The sequence below is a fragment of the Olea europaea genome, chromosome 10 (genome assembly GCF_002742605.1).
Source record: "Olea europaea var. sylvestris chromosome 10, O_europaea_v1, whole genome shotgun sequence".
In the NCBI taxonomy this organism is placed as follows: Eukaryota; Viridiplantae; Streptophyta; class Magnoliopsida; order Lamiales; family Oleaceae; genus Olea; species Olea europaea.
The window spans coordinates 6,243,724-6,261,043 of NC_036246.1; the positions used below are offsets into that span (position 1 = coordinate 6,243,724).

Genomic DNA, 17,320 nt, shown 5'->3' on the forward strand with positions numbered 1-17,320 from the left:
TTTACCAGGGTTATGCATAAACTGGCTAACCACACTTACAGCATAGGCAATATCTGGACGGGTATGTGACAGGTATATAAGTTTACCAACTAGCTTCTGATATATCCATTTATCTGCCGGCACTTGATCAAAGCACTCGCTTAGTCGATGGTTCTGGATGATTGGAGTATCTGGTGGCTTGCATTCCAACATCCCCACCTCAGCCATTAAGTCTAGGACATATTTTCTTTGGGATAGGAATATACCTTGCTTGGATTTGACAACTTCAATTCTCAATAAATACTTTAGACCTCCCAAGTTCTTCATTTCGAACTCAAATGCCAACTGTTTCTGGATTCTGGATATCTCTTCTTTATCATTCCCTGTGATAATCATGTCATCCACATAGACTATCAACGCAGTCACTTTGCCTTTGTTATGTTTCAGAAAGAGTGTATGGTCTGAGTCACTCTGTTTGAACCTATATTTCTTCATTGCTACACTGAATCGTCCAAACCATGCTCGAGGTGACTGCTTCAAGCCATATAGTGCTCATTGCAACTTACACACAATATTGGGTAAAGGCCCTATATATCCCGGAGGGAGATCCATATAGACTTCCTCTTCGAGATCGCCATGAAGGAATGCATTCTTCACATCAAACTAATGTAGTGGCCAGTTAAGGTTTGATGCTAGAGATAATAGTATTCTGACAGTATTTAATTTAGCAACCGGTGAAAAAGTCTCTTGGTAGTCTACCCCATACATTTGTGTATACCCTTTTGCAACTAACCTTGCTTTGTATCGTTCAATAGACCCATCTACCTTGTGTTTAATGGAAAATACCCATCTATATCCTACTGCATTCTTTCATTCGGGTAGTGGAATCAATGTCCATGCGTTGTTCTTTACTAGTGCCTCCATTTCATCTTTTATTGCCTGAGTCCATTTGGAGTCCGATAAGGCTTCCTGAATTCCTGATGGAACATGATTTGAAGAGAGAGCATGTACAAAACCTTTCACTGGTTCAGAAAACTTCATGGTGGATACGTAGTTGGCAATTGGATATTTTGATCTTCGTTCTTCAATGTCTGGAGAGTATCTGTTTGGCGGTTTGTCTCGATTATGCCTGAAAGGTAAAGTATAGCCACCAGGAGTATCTAAATTGCTTATATGTGGAGGAGTGCTTACCTCAGTGTTATTCTCAGGAGTTGGGTCTGCAAATACTGGAGAAGGGGGTTCTGGTTCAGCTTCTATATTTGGTTCAACTTCTTCAGTCGTATCATTTCCTGTGTCACTATCTATCAAAGCTATCTCTCTATCGGTATTATTTGACCATTCGAACTTCAACCAATTTGACTCTTCATCCCTTGTCTCCCCTTGAAGAGGGGAATTGGGTATCGGAGAGAAAAATGTGTCAGATTTCGAGAAAGTGACATCCATAGTTACATAAGTGCGTTTGGAGGATGGATCATAGCATCGATAGCCCTTCTGATGTGTAGCATATCCCACGAAGAGACATCGGAGAGCACATGGATCAAGTTTTGTCCGTTGATTTTTGTGAAGATGTACATATGCCACACAACCGAATACTCGAGGTGGAAGCATGAGGGTAGTGGGTAAATAAACATGAGATGATAGGACCTGAAGTGGAGTCTTAAAATTTAAGACCTTAGAAGGCATCCGATTGAGTAGGTATACAGCTGTAGACACTGCATCAGGCCAATAGCAATTTGGAACATAGGCCCCATGAAGGAGAGCTCTTGTTGTCTCAAGAATATGTCGATTTTTTCGCTCAGCAATGCCATTTTGTTGAGGAGTCTGAGGGCAAGTCGTCTCATGAATAAGGCCATGTTGTTCAAAATAGGTCTGAAAGCGTTGGTTAATAAATTCACCACCATGATCGGAACGAAGAACCCTGAGTTTGGCAGAGAATTGAGTTTGGATCATGACATGGAATGACTGAAATACTTTGAACACTTCATCTTTATTTTTTAGTAAATATAGCCAGGTCATGCGAGTGCAGTCATGGATAAAGGTAACAAACCAACGAACCCCAGATATTGTAGCAGTAGGTGAAGGGCCCCATACATCAAAATGTATTAAAATAAAAGGAATATTGCTTTTATTCATGCTTGACAAATAAGAGGTGCGTTGATTTTTCGCAAAAATGCAAGTATTACACTTAAAATCAGAAACTTCCTTATTCCAAAAAAGGTTAGGTAATAAATGCTTTAAATAATCGAATGATGGATGTCCAAGACGACGATGCCACAACCAGATCTATCGGTCCTTGCCATTACTCTGAACATGATGAGTGCGGCCAATACTGAAGTCCTCCATGTAGTATAACCCCCTCTCTCTTAGTACTACGCCCAAGTATCTCTTTGGTGAGAATATCCTGAAGAAGATAGAAGTTTGGATAAATGAGTACCCCACAATTTAATTCAGTAGTCACCTGACTTACAGACAATAATTTATGTGAAAGTGATGGAACAAGTAAAGTATGGGATAAATGTAGGGAAGGTGACAAAGATACAGAGCCGGCTCCAGTGACTGGGAAAATAACTCCGTTAGCGTTCACAACATTGGTGCGTCGAGGTGAGGACCTTTGAATAAAATCTCTTTCATCATATGTCATATGGTCAGTTGCTCCAAAGTCAAGTAACCAAAAATTATTACTATCATCGCTGGAGGATGTAATACAGGCTAAACCAAATTTACCTAGTTCGGATGAGGGATCCATATCTTGAAGGGACCCATTTTGAGGAATCAAAGATAATTGAGAGTCCGTAGTTGCCACGGCTGCTTTTCCTGTTCGCTTATTAGTACCAGCCCCATTTTTGTCCCTTTTTTCTTGTAACTCATGCCACCAATCAGGATACCCATTAAGTTTAAAGCAGTTCTCTCGTGTATGTTTGTTATTTCCACAGTAGGAGCATTTAATTTCATCATCTACCCCCTTTGACTTATTAGACCCGCCTTTATTTGAGCTCCCTTTCGTGGAATACACTCCAGTAGTTGATCCCAGCTTCAACCCTTTGGTGGCAAGAACCGCTCCAGGAGGCCCATCAGAATCTATAGGTGCCATGACCACCTGTCGCAGTGCCTTTCGCCGACCATACGCATATGCTTGTTCGACGGTAGAAAACGGCTCCATCTGCAACACTGCACTACGAGCACTGTCGAGCCGATCATCGAGTCCATCGAGGAAGGTATAAACTCTATTTTCTTGGGTTAGATTATTGAAGTGGAAGATATCAGCAGCGCACTTCATCGGATTTGGGCGACGGAAATCAATTTCTCGCCACAACCCCTGTAGTTGGGTATAGTATTTTTCCACAGATCCGTCGGCTTGTCTTAGTCGAGTCACCCTTCTTCGAAGGTTGTAAACTTGGGATTTATCATTCCCATCAAAATAAGTGGTGGTAATTGCATTCCAAACTTCATTGACAGTGGAAAAATGGATGAAATTGCCGATAAGGACAGGGTCCAGAGAATTTATAATCCATCCCTTGACAATGGCATTCTCGGTTCGCCACTTTCGGAAGTACGAGTCAGTTGGTAGAGGTGGAGGAGCATCACCATTAACGTAGCCTAATTTGTCTTTTTCGGAAATATACATTTCCATAACCTGGGACCATAATCCATAATTTGCATCGTTTAGTTTGATGCCAATTTGGGGTGAGTTCTCGGTGAGTGAGGCTGTCGTGTGTGTTTTGGTTAAGGCTTCAAAGATTTTGGTAGTGAGATCTGTGAGTATGGTCTCGGTATCAGGTGGAGAGTGGCTGGGGTCGGTGATAATAGTGGAGCCCTCCATGTGTTTATGAAAATGTTCACAAGAAGCAGGCCAAAGACTTAGAAAAAGAAGGCCATGGACCGTGTGCCTTGCTCTAATACCATGTCAGAATTAAATACAAAAAAGGGTATTTATTTTTTTTCTATTACATACTAATTGATAGTGTACAAATTTATATAGGAGAAGGGGTGCTCCTATTTTAAATAATACAGAAATTGTAGCTAATTAACTAAATCTGTTCCCTTTAAAAATGATATGATTTTGTTTCCTAAAAACTGACTTTTAACAGCTCACGCCAACAGTTCGTATATGGTTATTGCAATAGCAACTCCTCTGTCAAAGGATTTGAGGTACTTGGAAGTCATTTACCCTTTCTAATTTATTCATCCTCCCCCTTTATATTAGGATTTAACAATAAATCTAATGGATCTTGACGACATGCGATTTTTCTTACAAAAAATTTCAAATATGAGGGTTTCCTGCGATTTTCAATATTATGAGAGTATATCACACATGAAAATGCTTTTAGGAAATTTTCTACTATTAATCCATTATGAAAATACAAATAAAATTTCACATCAACATTATGTGAAATTATTGTACTAAATTGTTTTAACTTAAATGATTTTTCTATTTGTATAAATTAATCATTCTGATGGGCACATTTTTTACACTAAGTATTAATTTATCTTGCTGTCACTTCCAAAATTCTCCATTGATGTCTGGTAATACTTGTTCATTCTGGCCCTAAACATTGCAATAATTGGGATAGGACCGACACCATTTAATTCAATATTGTATTTTCCCTAGCTATAAACCCAAAATTTGAAAGACAGAGATCATGTACGGGCCTACATTTATGTTCAGCTCCGGCATCCATCTGCTTGTCATGGTCAAAATGATTTCAATAATGCTACTTGTTCATCTTAACTGACAATATGTAAGTTGGCAAACATTATATTCATTCATTTGAAAAAGTTATTTTTGAAATCAATGTTCAGGATCTTGTCAACATACCAATTGTCAATCAAGTTGTACAACTAGAAACTTCGATTTTGATGAAAATTTTGTTGTTAATTTGCATAAGGTGTACATAATTTTTCCCCTACAGAAGAATTCTAGATTCTCACATGGGGAGGTGAGTAAAATAATCCAAAAAATAACCCACCCACCCATGCTGTGTGTATTTTGTAAAGTATCTGTAAAAAATTGTTCTATACGTGTAGCAAAATTCTGCGCATAATTGCTAATAACCTTATAGAATACATGATTTTAAAAATTATGTTCTCATTTAGTCAAAATTTTAATCACACATTTCGTAAGATTTTAAAATTATAGGTGTCTACCATTTATTTGTATTCCATTATTATTCCAATAACTTAATATTTTTATTCCAAAAAAAGAAAAACACATATGTTCTGGGAAATATTTGTTAAATTTATCTCTTCAATGAGTTTAAAACTTGAAATTGAATAAGTAGCTACCACAGATCTAGTCGTCGTTATTTAAGTAGTCCAAACTTGACTAGCCAACTAGATATACAATATCTAATGTTATCTCAATTCTACCATTATGTCACATCTCTTACTCAAATTATAAAGATCCTGAGCATAATTAAATTTTCTTTTTTCGAGGAAATGTTTATTTGACTAGCTAATTAACTGTTTGCTAAGAATATATTCATGAGATTATCTAAAAATAAAAAATTCTTTATTTTAAGAGTAAATATATAAAAATAAGTTTCAATAAAGACTCTTTAAAATAGAGATTGAATTTGATTCTCCATAATCTCTGTTCTTACTTTATAGGTTATATTGAATATATTTAGGGTCTGTTTGATAAGTAGGATTTCTAATTATTGTATTAGAACTCTCAAAGTAAGATATTTAAAAGCTCTTATAGACAGATAAAATAATTTCATTTCAGACTATTTAAATTTTAAACATGTTCAAAAGTAACTCTTAGTCTTGAAATCAGTTTTTGACTTTTCAAATGTCGTACCAAACTACGCCTTTATAAGTTACAAATTTCAATATTCTACTTCTTAAATTATTCAAATCGTATTTGACTTGATTGTCCTTTAAGATGTAAAAATGTTAATAAAAGATGAAGAGAAATTAATAAATATTATTTGAAAAAATTTCCAAAGTAGAGAGCATTGTAATAGTATATAAAATATTCTACTCTTTAAATTTAAAAATACTGATATTCTTAAGCGTGAAGTTTAAAAGTTAATAACGTGAAGCACAAGCCATTTAAAATTCCAAAAAAATATCAATTTGATTTAATCAACAAATACAGCGAGGTTAATTATTATTTTTTATCTGGGAAGAAGCCCTAAGGCTAAACTCGATTAAACAAACACATCTGCTTATACTCAGTAGAAAAAGGATTTGCGTAAAAAGATTCCAAGAGATTTTGTTCATTTAAAATAATCGTCCATGATCTGACTTGATACTTGTACATGTTTGGCGATTAATTTATAAAATTTAACTATAATTTCAAAAATAATTTATATATGTATATATAAACTTAATTTGACTAATCTTGTTTACGTATCCTTTAATTAAGGAGAATCAACTCTAATTAACACGAATTGACTTTGAGTAAACTTGATTATGTGAATCATTTGGGTTAGAATACCAAAAAAGAAATGACTTAGTTTTTTATTTTTATTTTTTAAATAAAATTGTGCTAAAATTTTATCAACTTTATAAATTATCAGACTTCAATTTTAATTACATATTTCAACAAATGCTAAGCAACTGCACAACATGGACGGCTAATTATTATTTTTTTAAATGGAACAAACACATCCAAAACGTTAATGGCGATCTTTACAACCAAATAATTATATACAAAGGCACATGATCCACGATTTCATTTGAATAAACTTGCTGTTGGAGGAGCCTTGGTCGAGAATATTTTCCTCATTATTGCAAATAATTATTGATAAAAAAATCCCCTAAACTTGTCCTCTTGAAACTTCGTTTCTTCTTCCTAATCTGGCCGGTTCTATTAAAAAATTCGTCAATGTGGACTCTTAAAGCTGCAACGATGCACCCACGAGTGTATGTCGAATAACGTTTTTCATAAGCAAGAATAATTTCTCCCATTTATTATTATAAAAGTATAGAATTATAAACAATATATATACAGGTGTTCTAAGCTGGAAATGTACGTAGCTTAGACTTATCGTCTCTTACTTTCTTTCTGCATTCTGAATCAATGGCTTCCAAGTGCAACAAGTCCTTTTCCTGCGATTATATGCTTCTGAATCCAGACGAAGCTAGTTTACACGATGTGGTGAAAATATTATTTTCTAGTGACATAGGGAAAAGAAAATTTGTGGACTGCCCGGAAGGGACACGGGAGACATTTGGTCGGAGATGGATTATATTTGTTTCCATATTGGCGCAGAAGCTTTTACAGAAAGTGTCGAAACCCTTGGCTGGGTTTGGCTCCGCGGTTGAAGAGTGGCTGAATTTGCTGTCAAGTAATGGCAATATTTTCCGGCTAGTGCTGAATTCCATAACAGGTATATGCACTAATAAATTTTTGTCTCTGGTTTTTGCAAGTTGATGTAGACACGGTGGATTTGCATGAAAAATTCCATACAACACTGGGATATGTTTAAATCTATTTTTTTCTCAAGTTCATTTTTAACTACACATTTCATAGGACTCATAAATTTTAACAACTTTTCGAGACTGAATGAAGGAACTTTTTTCGTGTGCAGGGAAGGTAATATATCCGGAAAAAGATTCGGCAACATTTGTCTCATTAATTGGAAATATAGATAATCGAGTTAAATTGGACAACGACATCAGCCATGAAGATCGAAGATACAATGCTGTGCTTAGTGCAATGGCTTCTAAAGTATCTTATGAGAACAAGGCATACGTTGAATCTACTGTGAAGAACCAGTGGAAGGTACACGGATAATTCATTTGTATTTGGCATAAATTGGGCGCTCTTGAATGGCCTCAAATAACAATCAATATGTGATTATACTTCTATTTGGTTCAGTTAAAAATCAGATTTTTAGTATATTTTGAAAAAAAAAAGTTGAGAAAATGTGTGGTTAAAAAGTTGATAGAAATTATTTGTCGAGTAAAGGATATGTTATAGCAGCCTTTCCGAGCGAGCATCTGGGATCTCCTATAAACCCCCATGATGTGGTGAAGAGGAAAAAATTGAATTTTAGAAAATTTGAGGCCAAACAGGAGCTATATTTATCAAATTTTATCTTAAGGTTAAATTATTAAATATGAGCAAATATTTTATTTCAATCATGTTACAGGAACAGAAAGTTTAACATAATGGTTGACATAATGCCATATAACATTTTTATCATTCGACTATTTTAAATATAATCAGTTGTCTCATTCAATCACCTCCCACCACATCATCTTCTGTCACTACATCGGATAGGATTTTTCTGTCAAACTAGCATTATCCATTTTATTTTTAACAGTCTGAAGGTTAAATTATTAAATATGAGCAAATATTTTATTTTAAACAGTCTTCAATAAGGCTTGCACATGATGAGCTTATTTTCTATCAGAGGTCAGATACGTGTAAAATAATTTAAAGAGGATGAGTTTATTAGCCCATTCTATGGTTTAGTATTTTTTAAGTTAATGCGCCCTAAGGAAAAAATTAATAGAAAAACTAAGAAGTCAAATGTTACAAAATTATGCTTATATTTCTTTTCCTTTTTCGCAGATGGAGTTTTTGGAATTTTATGACTTATGGAACGGTGAGCACATTATTGCATAGTCAATTTCTCGTAATCTGAAATCAAAATGTTTTTTAATTATCTGAAAACTTACAATTTACATCCCGTGTTTTGTAAAATCATATAGTTTTCATGCTATATTTTGCTTATTAGTAGCAAAATAAAATGTGCACAAGAAATAAAAATATTTATAAATTTGTCATTATAAATGACTAAATCGACCAAAGTATCCCTAATTAAAATAACTAGTCACACTATTTACATACTTCGTACCATTTATTATTATTCAAAAGCTTAATTTCTTTAATCTTTTATCTGAAAAATCAAAATTTTTCTCTTTTACATCTATCTTTCTCATAATTAATTTCTTATTAACTTAAGTATTTTCAATACACTATTAACTTGACATTTTTTCATTTTCATTTATCAAACAAAACTATATATTTTTTTATCAGTAATATTATAATTCATCTTGTAAATGTTCTTAAAGTTTCTCTTAAAAAAGGAGAAAGAACATAAAAAGACAAACAATTTTTTTGTTAAATTGCAAAATGGCATAAAGTTATAATCTTAACTTACAATAAACAAGAAATTCATTTTAAGATGCAAAATGAAAATAATATCATACTTGATTTTTCTAAAAAATTTCATTGAACATAGCTTATTCATTTAATGATCATAACAAATTATTTCCATTTGTCCTTTTAATAATCTTAGAAAACTTTCAAACGAGCTTTTGCTATTTATGAACACATGTTATTTTAATAAAAATTATTTTTCTGTTTTTTCAAGTTGTGATTTGGAAAAAAATGAATACGATAAATTTTGTAAACCTCACAGCAAAAAGACCATATTTTAAAGGAAGGAAAAAATAAAAGAACATTTAATAAAACATCATAAGCTTCTAGGAATTATTTTTTAAAGAACTATAAGTGTTACTTAATTTAATATATAGGGTGTGAATACTTATTTTTAATTTGGGATATATTGGTCTATTTGGCTTTTTATAATAGCAAATTTGTAAATATTTCTATTTTTCTATCAAAATATGTTTTTTTTATTACCAATAGATGATATACAGTATGCAAAATATAATTTTTTAAAAAAATGTTATGCAAATTCTAATAAATACGCCCTTAATTGACCACAAATTTCCTATAGAAAACTTTGGGTTAAAGGAACTTACAATAAATATATTTTTTTCCCAATAATCAACGGCAGATTATCAGGAGAAAGCTACAACTCAAGCGTTCATGCTTCAAGACAATGAACTAACCGTTGTGGCTTTCAGGGGTACCGAAGCCTTCGATGCAGATGCATGGTCTTCAGACTTCGATATCTCTTGGTACCATTGAATCACTTCATCTAAATGTTTAAAATTTCGCGTAGTCTTGTTCTATGAAGCAATAAATTATGTCTTCAACAGGTACGAGCTTCCAGGGATGGGAAAAGTTCATGGTGGATTCATGAAAGCTCTAGGGTTGCAGAAAAATGTAGGTTGGCCTCAAGAACAAGCCGATAACAAGCGAGAGACAGCCTATTATGCCATTAGAAAAAAACTAAAAGAAATCCTTAAAAAAGATGATAAAGCAAAGTTTATAGTGACTGGCCATAGCTTGGGGGGTGCGTTGGCTATTCTATTTCCAGCTATATTGGCATTGCACGACGAGGCATGGCTGCTGGATAGATTAGAGGGGATCTACACTTTTGGCCAACCTAGAGTAGGAGATGAAAATTTTGGAGAATTCGTGAAAGGGAATTTTGGAAAACACAATGTTCGTTATTACAGGTTTGTTTATAGTTTTGACATGGTGCCGAGGTTGCCTTATGATGATTCGACGCTCATGTTTAAACACTTCGGAAGTTGCGTTTACTATAATAGCTTCTACAATGGACAAGTAAGCCTTCTCTTATCAATTTGAAATCCATTTGTGCTTTTCTTTTTTTTCTTTTTTTTTACACACTTGAATATACTTGCTTCTTGTTATGTAGGTTGTTCGAGAAGAACCAGACAAAAATTATTTTTCTCTGCTGTGGCTTATTCCGAAGTTCATCAATGCTTGTTGGGAGCTAATTAGAAGCTTCATTATTCCATATACAAAAGGGCCAGACTACAAAGAAGGGGGTCTTCTTCGATTATTCAGAGTTATCGGTTTAATAACCGCGGGAGTGCCAGCACATTGCCCCCAAGATTATATTAATGCCACTAGATTGGGATCCTCAGATGTATTTCTTCCATTAACTTTTAGTTCAAATGACCAGAAGACCTTGAAGTTATCGTGATCCTTATCAGCTGTAAATGCTTAAGAATATCAGAGCCATTTGAACTCAAAGCTTGGACAGTCCTGGAAATTATTACAACATCTGTTCTTATTACTTGCCATAAAAAGAAAAATAAAAATTTGTGTCTGCTGGTTTTCACCCAAATGTGATCCATTTTGGGCACTTGTTTGAAGAAAGTGAAAAGAATGAAAATCGTGTATTTGATTACAAGAGGGGTGTAATAACTTTTTTATCCAGTAGAAATGTTAAGTTGATCTGCGACCAAAGGACTACAGTAAGAAATGCTCACTACAACAAAAATGACCTTTTGCATGTTGCAAAAGGTAACATTCGTTAATTAAATGTTGCTAAAGGGGTCAATCGCAACATTCAAATACGTAAATGTTGCAATTGCTTAATATAATTGAGCTTTGAAAATATTTTTTAAATGAATGTTGCTAATGTCGTCGTTTTGCAACGTTTATTTAGTGTTGCGAAAAGTTTTGTCTTTCGCTATGTTTATAAAACGTTGCAAAAAGTTGTCATTCACAACCTTTATTAAATGTTGCAAAAAACTGTCTTTCGCAATGTTTTATAAACGTTGTAAAAACTTTCTTTAGCAATAAACGAAACATTGCGAAAACAAAGCTTTCTTTCGCAACGTTTTGTCTTTTTGGACTAGAGACAAAAAGAAAAAATAGGCAAAGGTAATACTCCTCAAACCACGAATTTTATTCCCACTCTTCACGACCGGTGGCTCTCGTCTCTTTGCCTCTCCATCTCGTCGTGTTACATTTTATTGAATAAGAAATCTCCATAAAAGGAGAAGATGAATTACCCCATCAAAGGAGGAAAATTGCACTCCAAAATAGGAGGAAATGCACTCCATAATAGGAGGAAAGGAACACTCCAAAGAAGGTGAAAAATAAACCTCCATGAAAGGAAGGGATTGGAAGAAAAAATTCCAATGAGCTACAATGCGTACAAGTCTTGTATTTATAGACAAGAAGAGTAGCTATCTAACTACTAACATAACTACCAACTAATTAACAGCTGTAGGAAGAATCTGTGGAAGCTGAAGACGGCTGGGAGAATCCGTGTGAGAAAAATCTGGTCCGTTCAATTTGGAGTGGAATCTGGTTAAGGTTAATCTGGTGCAATTNAAACCACGAATTTTATTCCCACTCTTCACGACCGGTGGCTCTCGTCTCTTTGCCTCTCCATCTCGTCGTGTTACATTTTATTGTATAAGAAATCTCCATAAAAGGAGAAGATGAATTACTCCATCAAAGGAGGAAAATTGCACTCCAAAATAGGAGGAAATGCACTCCATAATAGGAGGAAAGGAACACTCCAAAGAAGGTGGAAAATAAACCTCCATGAAAGGAAGGGATTAGAAGAAAAAATTCCAATGAGCTACAATGCGTACAAGTCTTGTATTTATAGACAAGAAGAGTAGCTATCTAACTACTAACATAACTACCAACTAATTAACAGCTGTAGGAAGAATCTGTGGAAGCTGGAGACGGCTGGGAGAATCCGTGTGAGAAAAATCTGGTCCGTTCAATTTGGAGTGGAATCTGGTTAAGGTTAATCTGGTGCAATTCTAATACACCCCCTTCAAGATGGACTAGGAAGATCAACTATAGTCCATCTTGAAGATTAAAATGTGAAATATCAACCATGAATATGTAACAACAACAGCAACAGTAACCTTAAGATTTCCAGCAACGTTGAAGATCACAATTGAATTTCACTGCTGGCGTTGCTGCATGTAGTGGACTCTGATGAGAATGCAGAACTTGAATTGAAAAAAAAGTGACTCACAACACTCTCATGGCTCTCATTTGTAGGACATTTCTTCAAACACTTTGTGTGCATATTCAAACTCGAAATTTTCTCTGATAGACTATATACGAGTTGAATGTGTTGGAAAGGAAAACGTAGGAGATCTGGCAAATGTACATGAGAACCTTCTGAAGCAACTTCAAACTTCACATCAACACCAATAATTTCTGCGCCAATTCTTCCAAACAAATCAACACCCTGAGTTGCACAATCTATAACCAAATCTGTAATTACAGCAAGATTTCGAAAGTATGCTACACTCTGATTTAAATCCCCAGCTTGATGATGTTAGAGATTTAGAAGAAAATGAACAGAAATTTTATTGTTGAGGTTGCAGAACTACCATTACACAGATCGTCGAGTATCGATTGAGTGAATTCTTTGATTTTCTTCAGCAAATTGAAGCCGTGAGGACTTGAATGCTTTTTCTCTATCTATTAGAATTTATCTGAGCATATTAGAATTTATTAGAATTGAAGATGATGTTGCTGCCGCCATCAAACACTCTGAAATTATTGATGACTGGAACTGAAATTACACCTTCCAGAATTATGGTAAAATAGAACAAATCATGGATTTGCTCTCATTTGAGCAGAATACAGAAAATCACAGATCCGCTTTCTTTGAGCAGAACACGGGAAAAGGAGATGTTGAATCTCATAAAAACACAGCAACAGGAAGCAATTTTGCTCTGATACCATGTTACATTTTATTGAATGAGAAATCTCCATAAAAGGAGAAGATGAATTACTCCATTAAAGGAGGAAAATTACACTCCAAAATAGGAGGAAATGCACTCCATAACAGGAGGAAAGGAACACTCCAAAGAAGGAGGAAAATAAACCTCCATGAAAGGGAGGGATTGGAAGAAGAAATTCCAATGAGCTACAATGCGTACAAGTCTTGTATTTATAGACAAGAAGAGTAGTTATCTAACTACTAACATAACTACCAACTAATTAATAGCTGTGGGAAGAATCTGTGGAAGCTGGAGACAGCTGGGAAAATCCGTGTGAGATAAATCTGGTCCGTTCAATCTGGAGTGGAATCTGGTTGAGGTTAATCTGGTGCAATTCTAATAGTAGCCTTCCACCAGTCTCCAACCTTCGAGCCCTAGACGCAGCACCTTCGAGCCCTTGAACTTCTCGAGACGCGGTAGCCGTCAGCAGTCCTTCGAGTCTACATTTCCATCAACGATTCGACGGCAGTAGAAGGAGGTGAAGCCCCTTGATTTTGATTCCTAAACAACACTCAAGTTCTTCTTAACTTTTTTTGGTTAGTTATTTATTTTGCTTTGCGTTTGTGTACTGTTGTAATTTTTTTCTTTTTAACATATGAAATTAATTTTTAATTGCCTGAAGTCTTGAATTGGTGTTGAATTACTATTGAATTGCTCTTGAAATTAGACCTAGAAGCCCCAGGCATGTGAAGCCCTCGAACTTGATTCGGTGAATCCTGAAGTTTGCTCAAGTCTCGATGTACTCTGTGACTGTGAATTTGCTTACTTTGTCTCTATGACTAAAGTCTGGTGGTAGTGGATTGGGAGATAGTGCTGGTGGGTTAGGGTAAGTTAAACAAAATTTATATAGGGGGAATAGGTGGAGGTGCAGGGGCTGGTGGATTTGGAGGTGGTGCTAGTGGAGGATTAAGAGAAGGTGCAGATGGGGGTGGTGGTGGAAGAGGTGGTATAGGTGGTGGTGCAGGTGAAGGAGGCAGCTTTGGAGCAGGTAGAGGCTTTGGTGTAGGTGGTGGAGGTAGCTTTGGTGGCTTTAGTTTCTACACTAGTCCTTGAGCATTTAATGACCAGTATTTTTCTTACTTGTCTGAACGCAGGCAAACACTCATGTAAATATGCATCAAGATTTGAAGGATGTGAAGTTTTGGCAGGTCTTTTCAGCTAGATCTTTTCTTTGAAATGTTGTTAACTCTAGTTAAGGTTAGATTTTGAAGTCTCTATTTGTCTCTTATCAGGTTCACACATTATTGAAAGGATTGGAAAAAATTGCTGCCAGTGCAGACATCCCAATGTTGGTGTGTGGGGATTTCAACTCTGTTCCTGGAAGGTGCGTTGCTGTGCACCTTTTGTTACATAGTTGCTTTTGAGACTTATATTTCATTGTAATCTAAACTAGCTTTTGTTACTTATTTGGTTCAATCCTAAAATGCAGTGCTCCTCATTCCCTCCTTGCCATGGGGAAATTTGATCCACTGCATCCAGATTTAGCACTAGATCCACTTGGAATTCTCCTCCCTTTTCCAAAACTAACACATCAGCTGCCACTGGTATTGGCTTTTTGAAATTTTCAAATGTTTGATATTTGGGCCATAACATGGAAGTATTTGCATCTCCTCAATTCATCTCCTTGTTACATTTTACTCCACAGGTAAGTGCATACCTATCATTTGCAAGAGTTGCAACTGGTCTTGGTCTAGAGCAAAGGAGGCGAATGGATCCTGCTATGAATGAATCCCTGTTTACAAACTGCACTAGAGATTTCATTAGTACTCGTGATTACATATTCTACTTAGGTATACACGAGATTTTTGATATCTTTTTGATGTTCAGTGTTTGCATTGATAATTTTACATTGTATTTTGTTGCTTAATTTGTTAATTTTTCTTGTCATTTTATTTCCTCTAATTATTTTATGTTCATTTTTTCAAGCTTAACCTTGTAGATAGCTGATTTTACGTTATGGTGAATATATTATATTTATTAAGAGCTTTTGTGCTTTCAGCTGATTCCTTAACTGTGGAGTCTCTATTAGAGCTCTTGGATGAGGATAGCTTGCGAAAGGATACTGCACTTCCTTCTCCAAAGTGGTCTTCAGATCATATAGTACTCTTAGCTGGATTTCGGTGCAAGCCTAGAAATAGACGCTGATAATAGGTAAAAAATTCTCTTTTATTGGTATACCGTAAACTTTTTTATGCATATAGCATTCTTTATTGATTGTCATCCCCCCTTCTCCCTCATTTCCCTTGGTTTTGTTACTATTATTAACTCTGGTGAAAGGTTTGACCTAACAATCTATTTAGACAAGGTGTAGACAAGGTTACTATTAATAACTCTGGTGAAATTTTTTATATCTGTTTAGAAAATTTTTATAAATTTTCCAAATTTCAAGAGCTCGCCTATGCCATAATTTCTTACTCATTCGAAATTGGTTTTGAACAACCAATTATACTACTATAAGTTTCTCACGGAGGAGAATGCAATCCACCTCAAATTTATCCCCAATGGTGAACAGATCCCACCTAAATATATGGTCAAAACTGATAAGAACCAACTTTTAAAAACTTTTTAAAACCACTTTACCAACATATGCTCAACATCATCATCTAATCAAATCACTTAGAGACAATACATGTCTAAATCAAAATTTGTCCTAAACTATGTAATAGCCGACCATAGGACCGCCACACATTTATAAAATTATTTATTTATAATATAAAATGTCCCTTTGTTTTTAAGAAGACTTGTGATTAATCGATACCAAAAAATAAAAAACTTTTGATTTGTCTTACCGTTGTGGTCATATAATAATAAATTTTCTCAATATAAAAAAATATGCAAAAACTACCTATACCACCTATAGTCAGTAATCAAAACCATGTTATGACAAGGTGTAGAAACTAAAGCCACCTATACTAGTGCAGGTGAAGGAGGGAGGTAGTTTTCTCAATATAAAAAATATGCGAACACCACCTATACTTGTTGAAATTGCATTATGTTTGGTATTTTATTTTGATTATTTCTTGTTCTTTATGGCAATTTTGCTCTTTTCTTTACCCCTTTTCTGCTTTTAGGCTTTTGATCGCGTTTGTGGAGAATTGTATTCTGAAAGTGGGGATTCATTCTTGTTCTTTATGGCAATTTTGCTCTTTTCTTTACCCGTTTTCTGCTTTTGATCGCTTTTGTGGAGGATTGTATTCTAAAAGTGGGGATTCATTCTTTTTAGCAAGTTATAGAACCTATTATAGATGATTCAATTTGGAAGGTGAGTGCCAACAATGCATCTTCTAATGACATCTAGCATGTTGGTGAGGGTAGGGGATAATAGGGAAAAGGGACAGGTGAAGAAAAGCTAGTTTTTATTTTTTATTATTTCATTAACAATGCTATGTTAGACATTTTCTAGTTGGGACACATTCTCAGTTCGGGTAGAGAACAAAGACCTATTTAGCTTATCTTAGTTAAAAACTTTTCTTACCATAGCAATATAAATACTTATCACTTTTCCAATTTCTTTCTAGATAAACGATGAGATTCAATCAGCAGTAGAAAAGTTGGTTTCCCAAAATTGGTGAGGACTTAAAACGATGATCTAGTTTATACAGGGAGGGAAATTAAAGGAAAAGAAGGTACTGACATTAAAGTTGCTCTAGTCGATAATGTAACTGAGGATCCTGTTGACTTCGGGCCTGAATCCTCCAGGACGAATGTGTATAATATTTATAGGATAATTCCTGTCTAGACCTACGAGAATCCTATCATGATAATTTGACTAATTGAAGTAATACCAGGCAATTTTGTGGTTAGGGACATGGCATATAAGGTGCATTGCACATACTAAGAAATGTTAAACCTATTAAATAGAACTTCGAAGGTTATATATATAGCCACAATCTTATGGTTACAGACATAAATGTGGGAGAACTTTAGAATTTGGCACTTACAATAGAATAAT

At 34.9% G+C, this 17,320-nt stretch overlaps 2 protein-coding genes across 2 annotated transcripts; both read left to right on the plus strand.

Moving 5' to 3' along the window:
- Window positions 1-6,931: 6,931 nt before the first annotated feature.
- On the plus strand, window positions 6,932-11,068 carry LOC111401012. Its single transcript, XM_023028540.1, has 6 exons — window positions 6,932-7,316; window positions 7,518-7,711; window positions 8,507-8,540; window positions 9,741-9,864; window positions 9,946-10,417; window positions 10,512-11,068. The coding sequence occupies exons 1-6, from the start codon at window positions 7,007-7,009 to the stop codon at window positions 10,800-10,802; spliced, it is 1,425 nt and encodes a 474-aa protein (XP_022884308.1). The 5' UTR covers window positions 6,932-7,006; the 3' UTR covers window positions 10,803-11,068.
- A 3,375-nt stretch (window positions 11,069-14,443) lies between these two features.
- On the plus strand, window positions 14,444-15,528 carry LOC111401013 (carbon catabolite repressor protein 4 homolog 2-like). Its single transcript, XM_023028541.1, has 5 exons — window positions 14,444-14,516; window positions 14,601-14,692; window positions 14,798-14,912; window positions 15,014-15,158; window positions 15,368-15,528. Exons 1-5 carry the CDS (start codon window positions 14,481-14,483, stop codon window positions 15,511-15,513), a joined length of 534 nt encoding a protein of 177 aa, XP_022884309.1. The 5' UTR covers window positions 14,444-14,480; the 3' UTR covers window positions 15,514-15,528.
- Window positions 15,529-17,320: the final 1,792 nt, after the last annotated feature.

Bases quoted from the DNA above. Each gene is read 5' to 3' on its own strand.
- LOC111401013 (XM_023028541.1), top strand. From the start codon at position 14,481: ATGCATCAAGATTTGAAGGATGTGAAGTTTTGGCAG. The intron at 14,693-14,797 runs GTGCGTTGCTGT...CCTAAAATGCAG, and splicing joins TTCAACTCTGTTCCTGGAAG to TGCTCCTCATTCCCTCCTTG. The intron at 14,913-15,013 runs GTATTGGCTTTT...TTTACTCCACAG, and splicing joins TAACACATCAGCTGCCACTG to GTAAGTGCATACCTATCATT.
- LOC111401012 (XM_023028540.1), top strand. From the start codon at position 7,007: ATGGCTTCCAAGTGCAACAAGTCCTTTTCCTGCGATTATATGCTTCTG. The intron at 8,541-9,740 runs GTGAGCACATTA...AATCAACGGCAG, and splicing joins ATTTTATGACTTATGGAACG to ATTATCAGGAGAAAGCTACA. The intron at 10,418-10,511 runs GTAAGCCTTCTC...CTTGTTATGTAG, and splicing joins ATAGCTTCTACAATGGACAA to GTTGTTCGAGAAGAACCAGA.